Source organism: Diospyros lotus, chromosome 2 (assembly GCF_014633365.1).
Source record: "Diospyros lotus cultivar Yz01 chromosome 2, ASM1463336v1, whole genome shotgun sequence".
In the NCBI taxonomy this organism is placed as follows: domain Eukaryota; kingdom Viridiplantae; phylum Streptophyta; class Magnoliopsida; order Ericales; family Ebenaceae; genus Diospyros; species Diospyros lotus.
Genome location: NC_068339.1, coordinates 41611339 through 41633675, shown reverse-complemented (window position 1 = coordinate 41633675; position 22337 = coordinate 41611339). Strand labels below are relative to the sequence as shown.

General features: G+C 33.5%; 1 protein-coding gene and 1 pseudogene across 2 annotated transcripts; one reads left to right on the top strand and one right to left on the bottom strand.

Annotated features, from left to right (window-relative positions):
• Positions 1-9982: 9982 nt before the first annotated feature.
• Positions 9983-14901, bottom strand: LOC127795511 (TMV resistance protein N-like). Of its 2 annotated transcripts, XM_052327247.1 has the most exons (5): positions 14300-14901; positions 12670-13762; positions 11940-12215; positions 10766-11845; positions 9983-10696 (listed from the first exon to the last, which is right to left on the bottom strand). In XM_052327247.1, exons 1-5 carry the CDS (start codon positions 14824-14826, stop codon positions 10040-10042), a joined length of 3633 nt encoding a protein of 1210 aa, XP_052183207.1. In that variant the 5' UTR covers positions 14827-14901; the 3' UTR covers positions 9983-10039. The 2 variants fall into 2 exon arrangements, with proteins under 2 accessions (XP_052183207.1, XP_052183208.1); XM_052327248.1 differs by lacking the exon at positions 11940-12215.
• A 1446-nt stretch (positions 14902-16347) lies between these two features.
• On the top strand, positions 16348-19138 carry LOC127794824 (uncharacterized mitochondrial protein AtMg00530-like; annotated as a pseudogene).
• Positions 19139-22337: the final 3199 nt, after the last annotated feature.

The following is a 22337-nucleotide window of genomic DNA, read 5'->3' as shown; positions in this document are numbered from 1 at the left end:
AAGGTTAATGTTAGTTGAGAACTTATGTTATGTATTAAGTTATGTTGAGAAATTTATGTTCCTGTGATGTAAGAACTGATTTATTATTAATGTTATGATGTTAGGTTCGATTCTAACTTCCGTATTTGATATTTATGATAATTCTCCTTGCAGATAAATGAATGAAAATTTTGGGATGGATAAGAGCAATGATATAGTTTAGCAATAGTTTTTAAGAAAAAAAAAATTATTATCCCAGAATTATCCTAAGTTATAACGCGCTCGAAAAATGGGACGTTACACCACTAATTTAGGCCACAAATTAAGGCGGTAGAAGAATGATGCATGTGGAAATTGCACAAACTAACTACGTTACAAATAATAAATTTGTTCTTATCCCTTTTTCTGTAAAAAAAACGTTTTAGTCCTATCCAAACAAATTATTTGCATCCTATAGCCACTTTCCCAATTCTGACCCCACCACTTAATATTTAAATCCAACACTTTATATAAATATTCAAAATGAAAATAAAATCACTAAAAGACCAAAATAACCTTGACCATTTGAAACCCACCCTAGTGGAACCCTCCCCCCCCCCCCCAAAACCCAACCGTCTCTCCAAACCCGACTATAGCCACCGCCAACAGCCACCACCGCCATTGCCAATCGCCTACAACCCCAAAGCAACACCATATTTCCACGAGGTAAGTCTCAACATTTTAGATTTTTTATAATTGGTTTGGGTGAGTACGGTGGGTTGGGTGCCAGCTATAGGGCTTTGTTCGAAGCCCCATCGACGCCGACTGATGGCAATTCTAAGGAAGCCCCATCGTTCGATAGGGGCTTCGAGTGCCCACCGTCTTTGGCGAGGAAGACGGTCGAGCTTCGTATTCTCCAACGAAGCTCGAACTCGGATCCTGGTTACTGTCAATAGATTAAATATATAAATTAAATATATCATTGTAAATAGATTAAATTTTTATTTAATTGCTATTGTTGAATTTTTAAATCTTAAAAACTCAATTCATCAAAAATTTTCTTTTTTTATTAAGCACGTAGTGAACTTAAAATATAAAATAGATATATATTTTTAATTCAACAAATATTTTAAAAATATATACAATTACTCCATCGAAACATGACGCGAGAATTACATGCGATCTGTTTTGAAGTTTTAAGTAATTGTAAAAAATATTTTTGACACTTGAAAAAGTACAAAAGAATACCTAAAGTTTAATGTTATGTTACAATTTCTTTCATGTTGTTAATTAATTATCGTTAAATTTTATAAAAAACTAAAATATCTTTATATTTATTTTTATTCTTCTCTTTTTTCATCCTTTCTCTCTTTTCTATATCTCCTCCATTGTTTTCTCCATCTATCTAAAGTGAATGAATGATGATAACGACTAGAATTAAGAGAGAAATAATGACAACTGCAAATAGTAATGGCGACGAAGTTTGTTCAAAAAAATAGTAGCGACAATGAAAATAAATGCATCTTTTTTCTTTCTTTTTTTCTCTAATTTTTTCTTCTTTTTCTCCTTTCTAAATAAATTAGCTATCATAATTTTATTTTTGAGTCCTTTAATTGAAACGAATTGCGATTGAATTATAAGTATTAAGAGTTGGGAGTTATTTTTATTTTCTACAAGTTTTCAATGAAGACAAATAAGTAAAATATATACAATAATTAAAAAAAGAATTATTGGTAATGACGAAGCTAACTAGGTGTTCATGTTGACTACATTATCGCCCTCCTTAACCTAACTATATATAGTTTAATTAGTCGATTTGAAATCCTAGCAATGTCATCAATCGAAAATCCTTGGTTGATTAACAATTAATTAATTGATTGTAACCAAATAAATGGTGGTGGTCTATTATACATCTAGAATCTAACAATCATATATATAATTAAATGAATAAATAAATAATACTATTCAAGCCACCTTAGTCCATCCACAAACAATTTAATTTTTTTTTAATTATATAAACAATTTAAATGGTGGTTGTCTACTGTACATCTAGAATTCCTCATTAATTAGATGATAACAAAATTAATAAACAAAAACTATTATTATAGCTAATTGCCTAAGCTATGGTCGGTTATATATATATATACATACTATAGCAGTAGTATAATAAATTAATATATATAGCTTCTTCTTTAGGTTCAGGGCATCTTACGCGGTGTTCAGTTCACTTACGTGATTTTTGTTAAATAAACAAAAATGGAGATTGCGCGATGTTCACTTCAATTTCTCGGTACCGAGTTTGGTGGCCCACGAAACTCAGTACGACCCATGAAACCTAATTATGTTGTGCAGGTCTGAATTTTTTTTTCTTCCACATAAATCCTTTTAGATCTGGAATAATAGACTAACCATTATTTTTTACTCACAATTATAATCATTCTACACAGCTTAATAAGCAATGCGAACATAAAAATAATTGAAAACCTAAATAGAAATCATAATCGATACTTTGAGATTGAGAATGCTTGTTGGAGAGGGAAGATGGTAAAACTTGGTGAATGTGGCTTCAATGAAGTCCTAATTGTGATTAATGAAGAAGATTGAATGACCCAAACAACAAAATATTAAATGTAGGAAAAATGGTTGAGTTTAGATACTTTTAACAATAGAAAAGAAAGTAAAAGCATGAATGTTGGAAGATAAGAGAAAGGAAAGATAAAATGAAAGAGACAATAGTATTTTGATAAATAAAGATAAGGGCAATGTGGACGTTCTAATTTAAAATCTCATTAAAGGTATTTTAGGCATCTCACATAAAAGTGGCTATAGAGTATAATTAATTTATTGGACTTATATAAAAATAATTTTTTTACTAAAAAGTGGTTAAAAATAATTTTATAAATTTCTTTTTGCTTAATTATGAATTCCTCCAAGGATGCACCCCCTCTTGGAGCCTATATATAGGCATAATTACCTCTCACATTGTGTGAGCAAGTGAACAAGTGACATCACTTGTGTTTAAGTCAACGTCCAATATCTTTATCCTAAATAAATTTCAAATTTTTTCTCCCAACTCATCTTATTCACCAAAGTCAGTCCCATTATTTCTACCTTTATAAGTTAGTCCCCATAAATTAACTTAATTATATTAATTAAAAACTATAAAAAAAAATTTGGTTTTGTTTTTCCTTTACCCACCTTGCTAAGCTCATTTTCCCTCAGGTTGGTTGTTCAACAAAGCGAAGTCAAAAATCAAAGAAGGAAACAAGCAACCGATGTTAGTCTTCATCTTCTTTGTTCATCGGTGGTGCAGCTGGCGGAGAACAAGGAGTTGCAGGCGGTCGACGGTGCAAGGCAAGGACTTTCTGCAGTGAATAAGGAGCATGAGTTGCAACAACTGGCAGTAATGGGCACGAGCAGCGTGCAGCAAGAGTTGCCGACTGTACATGCGAGCAGCGTGCGACGACCGTGCGGTTTGTGTGCAAGCAATCTGGCCAAGGCGTTTGCAACGATGAGTTAGTGATTAGCGGCTGAGTAACAAGCAGTTGGCTTTGGCAAGTGATAGAATTGAAATGATATGACACTAACCAATAAGGGGGTGAATTAGTATATTTAAAAATTTCTTTTGAGAAATAGAGATGTTGTCTGTAAAGAGCATGGATTTGTTAAACCTCAAGATCTTGAAATGACACAATGAGGTATCAATCGTGTAAAGACAATCTCGTTTTGTGAAAAAAATGAATTTGAAATCTTATGAATGAATGAACAAATTAAGTAAGGACAAAAATACTAACAGGAACAAATAAAAATAGAAAGCACAAAAGACACGGATTTATAGTAGTTTGACTTTCCAAACTTAGTCCACTATTTTAGCTACCCAGTAAGGATTTTTAAGTAACTTTCACTAACAACCCCCTACTCAACACGAGTAGGTCCTCTAGTCCGTGATCTATTGGGCCCTCTAGCTTATACTAGGAAAATTACAAAAATCATGAGAATGAGAAACTAAGAGTATAACTCTTAGTTACAAGCTCTCTCTAAGTGAAGAATCGAGGTTTAAAATGAATAGAACAGTATAAATACAAAGACTCAAAAATTAAATACAGAGAGAGAAGAATTCAATGCTCGATGTAAACTTGAATGCTCAGTAGTTGAAAATCTTAAATGTTTCCAACAGTCCACAATCGATTCTCCCAACCCATATTTATTATTGATGGTAGATAAATCCAAAAATCTGACCATTGTGGTAGTTGGCCAAGTATTAAATGCGCCAAAAACTAACCGTTACAAAAATATGAGAAACAAACTGTCAACAGACAAAATAGGTTAGTTAACTATATTTTCAAGTAAAACTAAAGCATAGTCGACAAACAAGAAAGCATAGCCGACTATTGTCAAACAAAATATAGTGATTATCGGCAAACACATTCACATAGTTGACACCTTCAAAATATGAAGAGAATTTCAAACATCATGCACACACATAGTCGACAGAAGAAAAATCATAGTCGACAGACCTTACATAATAGTTGACATAATAGAATATAGTCAATAAAAGCCATACATAGTCGACAGAACATGCAAGCATAGTCGACTATCCTTAGGCACATAGTCGACTATTCATAGGCATAGTCGACAGCACTTATACACATAGTCGACTATCCATTTTGAAAATTTTGAACACTTCACATTACCTAATTTTGTTCCTTTGGAAAACAAGTTGAGATTAGGGGTGTACACGGTTCAGTCTGGCCGGTTTTGGGCCAAGAAAATTCGTTGAACCGCACATACGGTTTGCACCTATAAGTAAACCGACTGGTCTGACTTGGTGAGGAGAAATCGCACCGAACCGCACAGCAGATTGCGGTGTGATGCGGTTCGATTTCCGCGATTTGCTAGAAATGCAACAACTATTAGTTCACCATCACCAAATTTCCACACTCGCTCATCGACTAAGATTTACTCCAAATAATAAAAGCTTCGAACCCATCTTATTTTAGTCAGGATATTGCAGTACCTCGATCGAAATGACGTCATGAGCTGGTCTGGTGTGACAGGGGGCGGGGGTCGGTTCGTTGCAAGCTTCGTCGCTCTCACTTCGATCTGTGTATGGGTGCAGCGGGTGGGTTAAGTGACTCAAGTCCATGTGTGTGGCAGCGGCGGCCGGCGGGAGGATGGGTCGATTCGTCACTCTTGCCTCGGTCGGTATCTGGGTTGCGGTGGATGAGTCAGGGCCAGGTGCATGGCAACGGTGGCCGGCGGGGGCATGGGTTTGTTGGTGAGAGACCTAGACCTGGTGCGGCGAGGGGTGCATCGCTGTCGCCTATGCTGATAGAGGAAGAAGAAGAGAGAGAAGTGGTTTGGGGATTTAGGGTTACTGCTGGTTAAACACCCCCCTCCCCCACCGCGTTTCTCATTTTATATTTTATATTTTATATTATATATATATTTTAATATAATTAAAGGATAATCGAACTGTTCGGTTTCAAACCGAACCGCCAACCTTCAAACCGCGAAACCACGGTTTGGAGGTTTTCCAAACCGCACCGAACCGCCTCTTTAAAAAAATCGTGCGGTTCGGTGTGGTTCGATTTGGTGTGGGAGATTTTTGAGGTTCACCGATTTTTTTGAACACCCCTAGTTGAAATTATCAAAAGGATATTAATTTTGAATCTTAACACTCAACCTTACTTCCTATAGGATTCAAGAAAGATTGATTTTCATAACTTTGCTTAAAACTCATTCATATAGATTTAAAAGTTGATTTTCATATAGTCATTATCAAAACTACAATTTTATTTTTTAAGAGTAAAATATCAGCAAAGAGTTGCAGGCGACAGGCAAGCAGTGTTAGTGCGGCATTTTTTCGATGGCTACTTTAGCACCGGCAAGAGTTGTTGGCAACTTTTTCTGGCAATGTATTCCAGCAAGCATTGCAGGCGATTCTTTCAACCTCCTGTCTTTTCTTTAAATCTTGCTATTTAATATTCATGAGATGAATTAACTTGGAAGGTTCCAACTCTTACTCATGTTCGTGTAGTTTTTGTCTATCACAAAAAATCCACGAAAGGTTCCAAGGTTGCTAGCTTGGAGTTGACAACTAGGCCCTCTATAGTTTGGGGAGGATGAGGTCTTTATGTAAAAATTGTTTCTACATCTTCTTGATATGTTTCTACATCTTCTATATATCTTCTAACAAGTATGATTTTGGTTTATTAAATGTGGTGTAATAGTGCATTATTTAAATATCCGGAGGAGTGCGTGCACTGTGGAGGATTTTGCCTGGAATTTTCCAACCAAACCTTGCCCAAAACAACGTCGTTTTGGGCAAGGCAGTGGGCATCCACCAGCTACCACGCAGCGTGCACTGAGCTGCCCTCCAATTGGCTTTTTAAAGCCCAATTTCAGTGGGTTTCGGGCAGAGAAATTGAGCAACATAAGAGGGAAAGAAATGAAGGAAGAAGAAGGCACATAGTGGCGAAATTAGGAGAAATTTTGGGATTAAATTTGGTTTAATTAAAAATTAATTAGCCAGGTAAGTAGAGAAACATGTATTAATAATACTGTACGATTAGAATTTAATTTTCTGTGAGATTCTATTAACTTTGGGAAGTTATGTTTTGTTGCAACGTGTATTAATTTGGTGACGTGTGGGGGTAAAAACACTTAAATCTGCTAAATAGAGGCAAGTTCCATACTTCCTTTGTCAGCCTCTTCTGTTTTATGAATTTCATACACTCCTTTACCCCGATTCGATTTCGCGTATTAATTATACGACTTAAGAATTTTATTAGTATGAATTAATTTAAGTTAAATATGAGATTTTCTGAGGTTTTATTTGTTGTGTGCCTACGGGGTATTATATTGCCCCTGTTTCTTTGGAAATGATGTCGAACCTAATCCGGGGCTAGGTTCCTAGAGGATTGGCGGGATTTGATTGTGGTTATGGTTTCCCGCGAGTAAGAGTCTTGATAAATGGAGGCATGAGCTATTGATTGGTGAGGTGACGTGTTGACCATTTAGTGACACTGGAGCGAACCGTCGACTAGATCAGGCTCATATATCTTTGCTAGCCAGGGTCGCGAGCTCATATATCTTTGCTAGCCAAGGCCTTGGGCTTATATGATTTATGCTAGGGCTTCAGGCCCATATGGTGTGTGTTAGCCAATCCATGGGAACAACAAGTTTGTATGCGAACTTGAATGCCAGGTTGTGCATTTCTTATGTGGGACCCAAGGACTGCCACTATGTGCATTGGTTTATTTATTTATGTTGATGGTTGCATGTTGTAATGCATGGCATGGCACTTTGATTTCCATCACATTTGACAGGTGGTATTTAGTGTGAGAGATTTAGTCCCAGTCGTACCATATTTCTTCTATTGTGCTTGTTGAGCCTTGTGGCTCACTTTGTTTTACCATCATTTCAGGTTGAGAAGAATGATGCTCGAGGATGGTTGCTATGGCGATTGTTATTATTTGCTTTGGATTTTGTGTGTACAGGGCAATCCCAGCCGAAAAGATCTTTGGGGTGAGAGTTGTGATCAGGGGCTTTGATAATGTATATATTGTATTTGATTGATTGATACTTTATTATGTAATAAAATGCCCCTGAGATGTATATTTATATTTAATTTGCTTCCACTGTTATATATTAATAGGGCAAAATTCTAGCCCTTGCGGTTAAGTTATTATCTAGTTGTAAACAAAGATCCCGAAAATTCTAGATCATCACACCCCCAATCGGACACGGGGTTAGTTCCCACTAAATGGGACATTTCTCCCTCCATCAAGAGTTGATCTCCTGCCACTCCTAAAGAAACTTGATAGATTTATCACTTGTGCCATGCCCCAAGGACTAGAAGAATTTATTTTGGTCTGTCTTTAGGATGACTATAACTCGTATGACTAAGTGACCAATAAGGAAAACCACATGATTTATCAGAAAAATTAATGGGTTCACTTTGCAACCGTCCTAAATAAAAAATACGAGAATTGTGATTTATTAATTATTTAAAAATTCATATTTTTCCATTTATTATTAAAAATAAATGGGTGGGTTTGATGGGACTTAGAAGATAGATGCAAATAATCCGAGATATTTGGCCCTTTGTGGATGTGCTTATCGAAGTGCAATGTTTTAAAAATGGGATCAGATCGGCCGATCGGACCAGTTTAACCGAGAATCGGTGGTCTATTCGGTTTGGTTTGGCTTAAAAAAATGGATGCCTTTCAACCCGGTCAAAATTCGATCGGACCAGTGAACCAAGAACCAGGCTGACCTTGATTTTTTTCACTCCCATCACTCATTTTTAAATTTTTAATTATTTCTTTAATAACATATATAACAATTATATAAAAAATATTAGTTGTATATTAGTTAATAATAACATTTCTCATAATAAAATATAAAACACTAGTATTTCAAATATATATTATTTAATTATAAAATATATATATAACATCATCTGGTCGGACCATTCCTGTCGAATCAGTTGGACCAACAGACCCGTGACCTAATTAATAGGCCGATTCACCGTCCGATCTAATTTTCAAAACATTGTCGAAGTGTGGATTAAGTTTCACTTTATGTCTTTCTTGCCTTTTGGACTTGGTTTTGTTATATCATTAGAACCTTTGTATTTATTTATTTATTTTTTTATGATCTAAGTGTCCAAGTTTCCCCCCGACTAATCTTGGAAAGAGCGAAGTTCTCCCTTAGTTCGCTTTTTGGATAAAGTTGGATGCGGTCACAATCTGTACATGCTCGGAGTGGACTTTTGGGAAACAATTACCCTCCTTATAGACCCCATCTTTACGTTGTGAGGACAAGACTCCTGGAAAGGCAACATGGCACACCATAACCCTGCTTTCATGTAAGCGACTTGCCTTCTAGCTTTATTGGCCTTCTAGCAAAATTTTTGTCTTTCAAGATGCTACAAAGATTCAAGCATTCGATGCTCCTGGTATCTTTCTTATACTTTACCATTGCACCATACTCGTGAGGGCGAACCTTTGTATTTTTGACACTACCATGAGATGATCATGCGATTCAATGTTTAATATTAGGTCTAGAAAGAAACATAAAGAATTTTGGAATTAGAATTTTAATTCAAAATTTTAATAAATTCTTGTGTTGTGTACAAAAAAAGTTAATAGTAATTAGAATTTCGTTTACCCTTAAACTCTAGGTAAACTCTAGAAATAGAATTCCAATCAAAGTGGGTTGGAATTGAAAATTAAAATTCTTAAACATAATTGAGACTTACTTATAATTTGAATTATATAAATTTGTAAATGTTATTCAGAGTTAATTAGAAGTCATGATAAAATACTTGATGAAATTATATTTAGCACAATTTTAATGGGTACATGATGGATGCGTAAGTAGATTGAAGATACATTTTCTACTTCTTGTGGCATTGAAATTTTTAATTATAAAAATATTAATTTCGTAGTAGTATAATTATTATAACTCACCATTTTTAATATATGTAATAATAAATTATGAATTATGTTAAATTATCAAGAAAATTTATGAGTAGATGGCGCTCGAAAGGATTTATGTTTATTGTTGTTTGAATATAATAATAAGATTTGTAATTGAGGAATTGTGAGCCTACATACAAGTTAGTGTTTTTTTTATCTTGTGTAAAATCTCTGATAATTAAGTTAATTTGGTCGAAATTTAGAAAGGAGCTCAAAAAGTTGTTGTAGTGTTTCGAACATATTTAAAGATAATCGGTCATCTCCTATTTATGACAGTGAGAATTGACAAATAGCAAAGCTCCCATTTCTTTCAAAATTGAGATTACCATTGCTAGACTTTAAAGGTAAGGTGGCATGTTCCCAGTGCGGGTATGATTCGAAGGGTCTCCAAAAGATTTTTGAGTCTCTCAAAGAGATCTTTTCTTTTAAAGACCTCGTCTATCTAAAAAGTCTTCCTAATTTTTTTGAGCTTTTGTAGAGCCTCTTAGGCCTTTGGACTTGTCTATTTTAGACTTATTTTATTTTGCACACCAATATTGTTTTAATAGTAATTTAGAAATAAAAAATATTATAAAAATTAGAGAGATGACATATTATAAAAAATATGTCGTGGATTTCAACCTCCCATCAGTCCACCGGAGCAAGAATGAATGTCTACCTACAAGAAAGGATCTAAAAACATAATTTTTATCCGCCACAGTTGTTGAATCTCGCACATTTTGAATTGAAGTTTCTGATAACTCAAACTGGGAGCCCCTCCATTGGAACTCATCACAATCATCACTTTGTTGGATACTTGCACGTGGATCTGGTTGTTCTTCATCATCCTCATATACCATATGAACAGCGCATTTTACTGGGGCAAATATTTTAGGACGATTACTACTAAAATAAAAGAAGATCTCAGTCAAAGTTTTCAAATGATTAACCCCCATCTTCCTCTTAAAACTTTCAAGGGCCACGTAGTCCAGAAATAAGTGATCTGACTGAAAATCAGAGTCGCAAATGCGGATAACCTGGGCATAGACTGCAACATCATTGCGCATCCCGTAACATTCCAGACAGACTGCGACATCAATTGAAGGAGCCTTTGCTTCAAAAACAGCACATACAAAAAAACCACCGAGCCTTTGATACCAATCTGACTTCAGCTGGATTCGAACATAATGGCCCATATTATTTTGATACTTGAACCACTTTGGAATATCCCTTCCAGGAACAACAATAGTGCGTTCGAAACCAACAAAACCCTGCTACAACAAATAAAGACATGAGTGAGAGAGAGAGAGAGAGAGAGAGAGAGAGGGAGAGAGATGGACCTTAAGATAATTTCTGAAAAGTTCAAGGTGGAGGTTGGGCTTATTCTTTACTAGTGTATGACAATGCATTAAATGGACCACCGCAAGCCCTCTAGGCAATATAGGCAGATCTGACAATGTTTCTAATGATGTGCATCCACTTGCATTAATGGAAAAGATATTTTTCGGGAGATAGGGCAACGTTTTAAGCTTCTTGCAATCCATCAATTCAAGAGAGAAAAGCTGTTTAAGACCTTTAATGCTTGCTGGCAAACTAATAATGTTGCTACCACTAAGGTATAATCGTCTCAAACAGGATAAGGAGCCTAAGTCATTTGGGAGAAATCCTTCTGAGAAGTTGCAGTTACGGAGATCTAGTAAATCCAAATAGCGTAAGCCTGATAGAGCAGGTAGGTCAAAATCCATGGGATCTTGACGATCTTTCCGAATTAGAAATGATGATAATAGTGGATTCCATGGTGTTGATGTTACTGGTCCCTTGCATCCCAAAAATGACAAAACCCTAAGCTCCTTCAGGTGTATAATCGAGGATGGTGGTTGCTTAATAGCAGTAAAATCAGCACGAAGCTCCTGCAATCTCTCCAATCCTCCTAGGTTCTCAGGTAACTTGCCAAGTTTTGAGCAGCCAGAAACAATCAAACTTGTAAGAAGTTTCAACCCACAAATGCCACTTGGAAGACTTGTAAGTTCTTTGCAATCCCGCAGACTAATAAATTGAAGATTGCTGGGACTGAGATGTTCAACTGGCAGTTCCTTTACACAAGTCGCATCCAAATCAAGCTTAATTAAGCATTCTGTAAACGCTAAGACTTCAGAAACATTTTTGAGTTTTGAGCAACCAGAAAGAACAAGTTGTTTAAGGGATTTAAGCCAACAACCCGTAGGAAGAACCTTAAGATATTTGCAGCCCCTCAAATTTAAGAATGTAAGCCTTTTGATGGCTCCAATGGATGGGTCGATCTCAACAAAGTTCATACCTTCAAGACTCAATTCCTTAAGATTTGATACTTGTGTAAAATCTAGGTACTTGGTTATGCCTCGCGAATAACTGAGGTCAACGTGTTCCAACTTGTCTAAGCACTGCCATTGATATCAGTAAACAAAGGATAAACAGGATTTCAGTAACGCAAGCATATATAGTAAAAAAAAACAATAGGATGTGTTTTAGTCACACCATTCTTCCATTCCAAGGTTGTTTCAGACAGCTATTGGATATTTTCAGAGTAACAAGGTTGTCCGGTTGAAAATTTGACGGGAGGCATTTTGAAGGGTATCCATGCCAATCAAGAACGCGTAAATCATTGGAGAGGTAGTCGAGACCATTAGGAAGCCAAACATTACTAAGCTTGAGCAGTCGTAATTTGCTCATCTTTGAAAACGCATCAGGACTCAAGGATATCTCTTTTGTTTTATGAGAAACCAAAACTATGGCCTCCACTGTTTCTGTCCCCTAACAAACAAGCGGTAAAAATAAGAAACTGAATCTAAAGGAAAGGGTTATTGAAATTTAAGCATAGCTTTTATCCTAAAACAAAAAATGGGAAAGGGTAAGAGAAATTGAACATAGATTTTTTTTGTCAAACGAAGTGCATGCTGTGCAAAATAATCTATTTACATATGTTCCATTCTATTGAGAGTAAAAAATAATAATATACAAGTTCAAGAATTTCTATGTACAAGTTTAAGTTTTGCGATGACATGATGATTCATAATTTAACAGGCAAAGATTTTGTTGGTCCAATTATATAATGAAGTTTGGCCACGCATGCATCAGAAGATATTGTTGAGAGTAAAAACAAAAATATAAAAAGTAAAGATACCCCTCACTGGACAAATCTAAGCTCTTAGATGATAAAATAATTTACAAATTCAACACATTCTCAGACGAGAGCATTTGCACTTACTGTTTTTTTGGTGAGTGTATGGTAGATGTCTTCGTACTTCCACAACCTGCTCCTTTTACCGGGCTCTTTTGGGGATTCTTCGTTAACAATATGCCATCCCATTTCTTGTATCAGATCATGCATGTCTATCATATTGTTTGTTATCGTTACAAGTGCCTTGTCTTCAAGAACCCTTATTCCAATATCAGCGTGGAAACCACAAGCAACCAGTGTATCTATTACGTAATCTTTGATGTTCCGTTTAAAGAAGCATGCAATGTCAAGAAAAATTTCCTTCTCTTCATGGTCCAGTCCGTTATAGCTTAATTTGAGCAGGTCCTGAATTTCTGCATTGGGTTGTTGCCTTAATCTATCAACTGCACTTCGCCATTCAATTATGCTTCTGCCAAAGAGAAAAGAGCCCAAAACTCGGAGAGCTAATGGAACTCCTTTAGCATAACGAACTACAATGTTTGTGAGCCTCTCATAACCCTGTGTTGGTTGGTTTTTTCTAAATGCTTTATAACAAAATAGCTCTAAAGCTTCTCCACGATTTAGTTCCTTGACATTATACACATGATTCACTTCAAGTATATCAAGTAAATGAGAGTCTCTTGTTGTTATTATAATCCGGCTTCCTGAACCAAACCAATCAAGCTTGCCAACAAGTGCTTCCAGTTGATTTAGCCGGTCCACATCATCGAGGACTACAAGAACCCTCATGTATCGTACCCTGTTCATTATCATACTAAGCCCTCGATCAAGATTTCTTATTTTTATATCACTGTCTAAGAGGATGTCAGAGAGAAGCAATTCTTGCAATGACTCCAAACCATGTTTCTTTGAAGTTTCTCTGACATTTGCAAGGTAGCTGCTACCATCAAACTGAGAACAAATTTGGTTATAAACAGCCTTGGCAATCGTAGTCTTTCCTATACCACCCATTCCACATATCCCCACTATACATGAATCATCCAATCCTACACCCAATAGTGATTGCACTTCTGCTACACGAGGATCTAATCCAACAACATAATCAAGAATGATCGAATCCTTATCTTCCAGTTTACTAAGAATGTCTTTGACGATTTCTCGGACAAGCTTTGCTTCAAGCCTGTCGATTAGATGAAAAAAATAAAAAATAAAAATTCAAGATAAGTTTAAGAACCCAACCACGTCTCATAAGAATATAGCCACATGATGAAGGCGATCTGGGTCCTCTCTAGCAGCATATGCATGGGATGCTTTGAGGAGGAAAAGCAACCTTTATAATGGCATTAATTAACTAGATATATGATCACATTTTCATCACAATTACACAAGAAGCGTTGCAGGTGACTGTGAAAACATATTTATTGAGCAAATATATTATAGATACCTAGACACCCAATTGTTTTGGTCAATTTTGTCTTTGTTTTTGCTCTTCTTTCTTTTCCCTATTCCAAGCTAACATGAAATAAATTAGCAAAATGTCCAAACGTCAGCAATTAGGAAAGAAGTACCGAAAAAATGATAAAGCAAGACATAGTCCTCATCTGTCAAGGAATTGAAGCCAAACCTACAATGCCCCAATAACAACTGAAACTTCTTGAAAAAACAATCAAATCAAATTTGTGTTTTTCGCGAACCAAACAAATAAAAGAAGAGTTACCCATGGGTTGTGCCATTTTCTGAATCCCACCCAGAAATATTGGCCACTTCCATTAGAGCGTCCCTCCATCTCTGCACTTTCTGCTTCTCCTTCTCTTCGCCGGAATCTTGCTCGTGTCTGGCGAATGCTTCTCCAACGCTTCCTCTTTGTTTCCGTAAATCGGAGGGATCTACTTTATAGAAAACCGGCAAAACGGTGAGTCCCCTCGTCTTCTGGCACTCGAGAATCTTAACGAGTTCCTCCAAGCACCACTTGGAAGAAGCGTAGTTCTCGGAGAAAATAACGAGGGCAAGCCTCGACTCTTCGATGGATTTCAGGAGCGTCGGAGAAATAGATTCACCTCTCTCGAGCTTCAGGTCATCCTTGAACGTGAAAATGCCCTTCTGATGCAGAGCCGAATAGAGATGGTCAACGAAGCCGCTGCGGGTGTCTGCGCCTCTGAAGCTCAAGAAGACGTCGTATTTCCATGAACTAGACCCAGATGAGCGAGAAGCTCCATCCTGAAATTGGGTGCTGGTGGAGGCCATTGTTCAGCTGCTCAGAAAACAAACTAGCTTCAGAGTTCAGAGGCCAAAAGGATAAAAGCAACAGAGTTCAGTGAAAGTATTTAATGTAAAATTTTGGCTTGGATTTCTTTCACACTAACACGGCAATCAATAATCATGAGGCTGTGGGCCCTGCTCTTGCAGTTAAAATACGATTGCGTTGCGTGCAAGGTGCGCTTGTGAACTACAATATGAAAATCTCTTCGAAATTTCATTCAATATATTTGAATTAATTACAATATGTTTATAGATATTAATACATGTAAATTAGACAAACTTATAAATTACAATCATATTCTTTTTACCAAACAAAAACTTACTGATAAATAGATTAAATATATTACTTATTATATTAATTTTTACACAATTTTAAAAATATATAAATTAAATATATTACTGTAAATAAATTAAATTTTACTGCTATTGTTGAATTTTTCAAATTTAAAACCTCACTTCATCTAAACTTTGCTTTTTTATTAAGAACGCAATGAAATTAAGATATAAAATAAATACATATTTTTTAATCTAACAAATATTTTAAAAATATATACAATTATTCAATGAAAACATGAAATGAGAATTATACATGAACGATTCTGAGATTTAGAGTAATTATAAAAAATATTTATAATGTTCGAAAAAATACAAAATAATACCTAAAATTTAATATTATATTACAATTTCTCCTATATTGTTAATTAATTATAGTTAAATTTTATAAAAAAAATAAATATTCTTATATTTAAATTTATTCTCCTCTTTTCTCTCTCTTTTATATCTCTTCCATTACTTTTTACATTTATTTACAATGAATGAACGATGATAACGACAAGAATCAAGAAAAAAACAATGACAACCGCAAACAATAATAACGACAAAGTTTGTTCATGACAATAGTAGTGACAATGAAAATAAAAATATTTTTTTTCTTTCTCTTTCTATTTTTTTTTCTCTTTACTAGATAAATTAGTCTTTATAATTTTATTTTTTAGTCATTTAATTGAAACGGATTGTGATTGAATTATAAGTCTAATCTTTATAGATATGAATTAAAAGTTAGGAGTTGTTTTTATTTTCTACAAGTTTTCAATAAAGACAAATAAGTAAAACATATGCAATAATTAAAAAAAAAATTATTGGTAATGATAAAGCTAGCTAGCTATTATTGCCTTTCTTGACCTGACCATATATAGTTTAATTAGTCGATTTGAAATCCTAGCAATCTAATCGATCGAAGATCCTTAATTGATTAACAATTAATTAATTTTAACCAAATAAATGGTGGTTGTCTACTATACGTCTAGAATCTAACAATCATATATATAATTAAATAAATAATACTGTTCAAGGCACCTTAGTCCATCCACAAACAATTTAAAATTTTCTTAATTATATAAACAATTTAAATGGTGGTTGTTTACTGTACGTCTAGACTTAGAATTCCTGATTAGATGATAACAAAATTAATAAACAAAAACTATTATTATGGCTAATACCTAAGCTATGGTGGGTGCTAGCGTGTTGACTGATGAGCTGGCAGCACCTCATTGGGTGAGTGGAGCACACACCCAATCAGGTGCTGACACTGAGCTGGTGCCAGGTAAGTGTCATGACTGTCAGCATTATTCGTGATATATATATGTACACTGTAGTAACAGTATAGTAGATTAATATGTATAGCTGCTTCTTCAAATTGGTCCAAAGGTGAAATCGCTCGCGCGCGCCACACCCAGTCTGACAAGACGTGGGAGGAGGTTAATCATGGTAATTTAGTCGGATGCAGTGGCTAGACCCAGGCTCACTGCGCATAAGGAGCAGCATTTTGGAGAGAGATACCCCACACTGTTGTTTGCGAGACTTGATCATTGATCTTGGTCCAAGATTCACCACAAAAGACACTTTGTGCCCCCTTCTTGACCAACTGGGCTGCTCATGTGGGCGCTGCTTCTTCAAGTTCACGACATCTAATACGGTGTTCAGTTTAGTTACACAGTCTTTGTTAATAAACAAAAATGAAGATTACGCGATGTTCAGTTCAATTACGTGATTTTTGTTATATAAAATAAAAATAAATAATGGAAAGAAAGATTAATTAATTAGTATATGGTGGGCTTAGTCGTGACCCTAATGAAATACATTATTAATGTTTGTCGTTATTAACTAAATTAGTTTTTTTAATGTTAATTAGTAATTAGATTAGAGTTTTAGAATTAATTAAATTGGTTAGGGTTTAGGTTAGCTATATTTGTTATGTGGTGGCGGAATTGTATCTTCTTCCTCCAATTCTTTTGCATGTAATAATTAATAAATAATAAATGGAATAACATTTCCTTCATATTATCTCTTTTCTCCGTAACTTTTTTTTTTTTTTTTTGGTTCACAAGTAGTATTTTGATGGGAAAGCAAAATACTATCTATTATAATATTTGAATAAATATAATTTGTCATCAATTTGTCCTCTTAATAAAAAAATATTCATTATAAAAATTTATTATTCAGTCTAAATTAGCTAGGCTTTCAATAAAGTTTTACAGAAAGAATAAGAATTTGATCATGAATAAGAAGCCATTTATTTCTATATAATTTTTGGCTATAGAAATTAATATTTTTAAGTTAGATGTCTGTATTTTATCTTAGATTTGTAAGACAATTTAGTTAGTCAAATAAAAATAATTTAATTTTCAAAGTGCATATATTTTGCAATTATAAAAGAACTATGGATTTTTTTTTTTTTTTACTTGATGAATTAGGAGTGTGTTAAATATATTGGTCAGTACAAAGATAAGGACAATAATGTTTTAAATTTGAAAAAAAAAATGGAGGATGTTGGATTGTTACGGTGTATTATGATACCTTTACGAAATATTTTTAAGTTTTTTAATTTTAATTTTTAATAAGTTATTGAATCTTTAATTAAAAAATAATTTTTTTTAATTATTTTAAATTTTTTAATTTTGTACTATACTATGAATTAGAAATTATAAATAACAAAGAACATCCTTGAGGTTTGGCAATATTTCACTCTTAACATTCGAGAAGATGCAAGATTTAATATCATGTTACAATTTTTAACATCCTTGAGGTTTGGAAATATTTCACTCTTAACATTCGAGAAGATACAAAATTTAATACCATGTTACAATTTTTAGCATTCTTGAGGTTTGGCAATATTTCACTCTTGACATTAGTTAATTGCAATTATATTTTGGAATTACCAAATAACCTTTATATTTAAAAGGCTTATCTTGCCTTCTTTCCGCACCTTCTCTCCCATAATCAAAGCTTTAGTTATTGTTGTCTACTCTTTTCTTTTCCCCCATGCCAAATACCTTTTTTGGTGACTAAATTGTTATTGTCATCACCAACTAACTTTGCATTCTTATCTTAGATTCAATCATATTCTAGAATCATTAATCAAAACATCCACAATAGTTGGCTTATAGCTATTAAATTACATAAGACTTAGTTCGATTCTTCATTTCCTAACCAACACCTATTTCCATTTTTTTTTTTTTTTTTGTAAATTCTTCTCCACCTTTCCTTATCATTATTCCACATAGATAAAATCAAAATGGCCAATTTGATTATGCCAAGCATCTCATGACATATTTCCATTCGTGGATATCTTATTGTCGAAGTAGTGCTTTGGGAAAAAAGTCACCTAACACCTAATAAACTTCTTCTATTCATCTTCATGTACATCAATTTCAATTGTGTAGCATGATTGAAAAGAATTGACAATCTAAGGCCTATTAATTTACCATAAATGTAAATCGATCGATCGTAGTCTAACAGAAGATAAGTAGTTCTTCTATCGTTCAAGGGCAAATGAAGAACATGCAACGGCATGCTTAGATCTCATATTTCCTGTATAGTCTATCGATCAAACTAACGATTATCTTCTCAAATAAATAGAGAGAGAGAGAAAATCTTTCCGATATGTAGCGTCGTGGACTAAAAGATCATTATCAGGGCAAGGCGAAAATGACCATAGGATTATGATCATTTTCTTTTTTTCTTTTACTGCTGATATCACATCAAGTGCAGCTCCTTCTTGTTTATGCTCATCAATTGTTCCTCCGACTTAAAGAAATTGGTCAAGCGGAGGGCTACCCTCAACTCACCTCTCACTTTATAAATAAAAAAACCCTCCTTAGAAGATAGTAGAAGCTTCAAGATGAGTATGTCCTAGATTCTCAAATTCATTCTCGTCTTGATTCATCATAGAATTTTTGAAATCTTCAAAAACATTCTAGGAGAGGTCTCGTACTTCTCAAATATCACAAGGTGTTGAAGTGACAACATATGGGGGTCTATATTTTTTTGTGAAAGGAATGCTCTAACAACTCTTCTACTTTTTCTTCTTACTAGTGTTCGATCCAATTCTCTCATTTGTAATCGTTAACCCAAATTGGATTCAATCAAACCTAAATGAGGGATTTCATCAAGCCCACCTGTTAAGTCATTTATTAGGTTTTGGTATTGATGATTGTAGACTCGTGAGCTGGAGACTCTCTTGAAGTCTCTAGAGAATCTCCATAAAAGTATAACCTTAGTGTCCCAAAGGCCCAAAACAGGTCCCAACTATTCTATGGCTCCAAAGAGTCTTTGAACTCATTTGGAGAATACTCATTGGGGGTACTTTAACTCTAAAGATACCTTTAGATTCTCCAACCTCATTGATTGTATTTTCCAAAAAGTCTAAGACTCCCATATGCAAGTTTCACAACTAACTTGAGAAACTTGCTGAAGTAGAAGACAATACGAGCTATATCAGATAATCTCAGCTCAAAACACACCCCGAGAAATGTCCGCTCATCACCTGACCAATTCAAAGCTCAAAACATATATATTCATATATGTTGTTGAAAATGAAAAAAAAAAGTTGTGTTTTCTTTACTATTTTCAGGTCATTTTTAATTTTTGATTTTCTAAAATAATAAAAACGCGTTCTTTTTTTATTTTTTAAAAATGCATTTTTGAAAATAAAAAAGCTTATAAAATGTATATATTTTGAATGTTTTCATCTAAAATAAACTCAAAACTCAAAATACATTTATTTATTTATTCATATTTTATTATTGTAATGAAAAAAATATTATAAAATTCATTAACTTTAAAATGTATATATTTTTTTAATAATATATTAACATTAAATATTTCTAATTTACTGAATAATCAAATTTATTAAATAAAATATCATTAAAAAATTATTCTCAAAATTTAAAAAAGAACACATTTTCTAAATTTTTGTTTTGAGAAATAATTTTTCAAAATAACAAACAAAATGAGTTTTTAGTATTTTTAAAATAAAAAACTAAAAATAAATTTAAAATTCAAAACTAAAAATTAAAACGCAAAACACAGATTCTTCATATTTCGTGTACATAAAGGTATTGTTTCTCTCTCTTCTTTTTGTAGGATCAAAGATTAAAAAAAGCAGTTCCCATCAGCAAAACTTAGCAGTTGAGGACGAATACGAGTTGAAACTTAAGGAGCCTTTGGACTACAATTGTTATATAGCCAATGAGATCATGTGTTCAAATCTTTGACCTTGGGTTCTGTGATTAACCCTCTTTGTAGAAATCTTGACTCTGAGTTACGGAACCCTTAAAGGTGAAAGAATTTTATCTTTTGAAACCTAAAAAGACTAGAAAAAGCAAAACGAAGCAGCTCCAAGAATACGGGTAGTCTGTTTGAGCTGCCCGGAATGCCCGTAAGACGGATTGCTGACCCATTGTGCAACCATCACATCATCATTATTCCTGAGATAGGGGTAGTTTGAGAAATTCAAAAATTTGAAAGTAATGAGGCTTTTTTTTTTTTTTTCTTTTTTTGTCCTTTCAAAATTTAAGTTCCGACATATGTTTAATTTAAAAAATTTAATTTATAAAACTTTATTTTATAAATATGCTTAAATTATTAGTGAAATGACATTTTCGAGCATAGAGAGAAAATGCAGGGGCAGTTTAGGCAGCCGGGGGGAGAAAGACAGAAGGTGGGACCCACCTATGGTGACATGTCAAGCTTTCCGGGGCCACTTTGTTTACTAACGTGACAATATTTATCTACTAGTCAATGAGTTAATGCACATTTATAATAATAATAATATATCCCAAAAAACACACTGCAATTGTTGTATTTAGTCAATGCCCTCCTTCTTAATTAATTGTATTTATTTATTTATTGTTGATTAGTTGCAAGAAAATCAAATTTGATTCATCATCTTTCAAATGATTCTAGAAAGGGTCTCAACCACTCCAGCAAAATGAATTTCCATTAAATTTGAAGTGAATTTAACTTTGATTTAGATTGGGACAATTAAAGGAAGGTAGATGGTGGATTAACTTCTCTTATAAATTAGAAAGATAATCTTCATTATCACATATCTTAATTTAATTTGAGAGTCTCATAGTCTTATATCAATTTTAATTATTTCATCTTTTTATGTATGTTCAAGGTGCGCTGTGAACTAGAAGCCATGACCAACTTCCATTATGAAAATCTCCTCAAAATTTTATTCAAAATATTTGAATTAATTACAATATGTTTATAGATATTAAAACATGTAAATAGACAAACTTATAAATTACAAATCATATATTCTTTTTACCAAACAAAAACTTACTGTCAATAGATTAAATATATATATTTATTATATTAATTTTTACACAATTTTAAAAATATATAAATTAAATATATCACTGTAAATAGATTAAATTTTTATTTAACTGCTATTGTTGAATTTTTAAATCTTAAAAACTCAATTCATCAAAAATTTGCTTTTTTATTAAGCACGTAGTGAACTTAAAATATAAAATAGATATATATTTTTAATTCAACAAACATTTTAAAAATATATACAATTACTTTATCGAAACATGAAGGCAGAATTACATGTGATTTGTTTTGAAGTTTAAAGTAATTGTAAAAAATATTTTTGACACTTGAAAAAATACAAAAGAATACCTAAAGTTTAATGTTATGTTACAATTTTTTCCATGTTGTTAATTAACTATCGTTAAATTTTATAAAAAAACTAAAACATCTTTATATTTATATTTATTCTTCTATTTTTTCATCATTTCTCACTCTTTTATATCTCCTCCATTGTTTTCTTCATCTATCTAAAGTGAATGAACGATGATAACGACTAGAATCAAGAGAGAAACGATGACAACCGCAAATCGTAATGGCGACGAAGTTTGTTCAAACAAATAGTAGTGACAATGAAAATAAAGGCATCTTTTTTCTTTCTTTTTTTTTTCTAATGTTTTCTTCTTTTTCTCCTTTCTAAATAAATTAGCTATCGTAATTTTATTTTTGAGTCCTTTAATTGAAACGGATTGTGATTGAATTATAAGTTTGATCTGTATAAATTAAGAGTTGGGAGTTGTTTTCATTTTCTACAAGTTTTCAATGAAGACAAATAAGTAAAACATATGCAATAATTAAAAAAAGAATTATAGCTCTCCTTGACCTGACCATATATA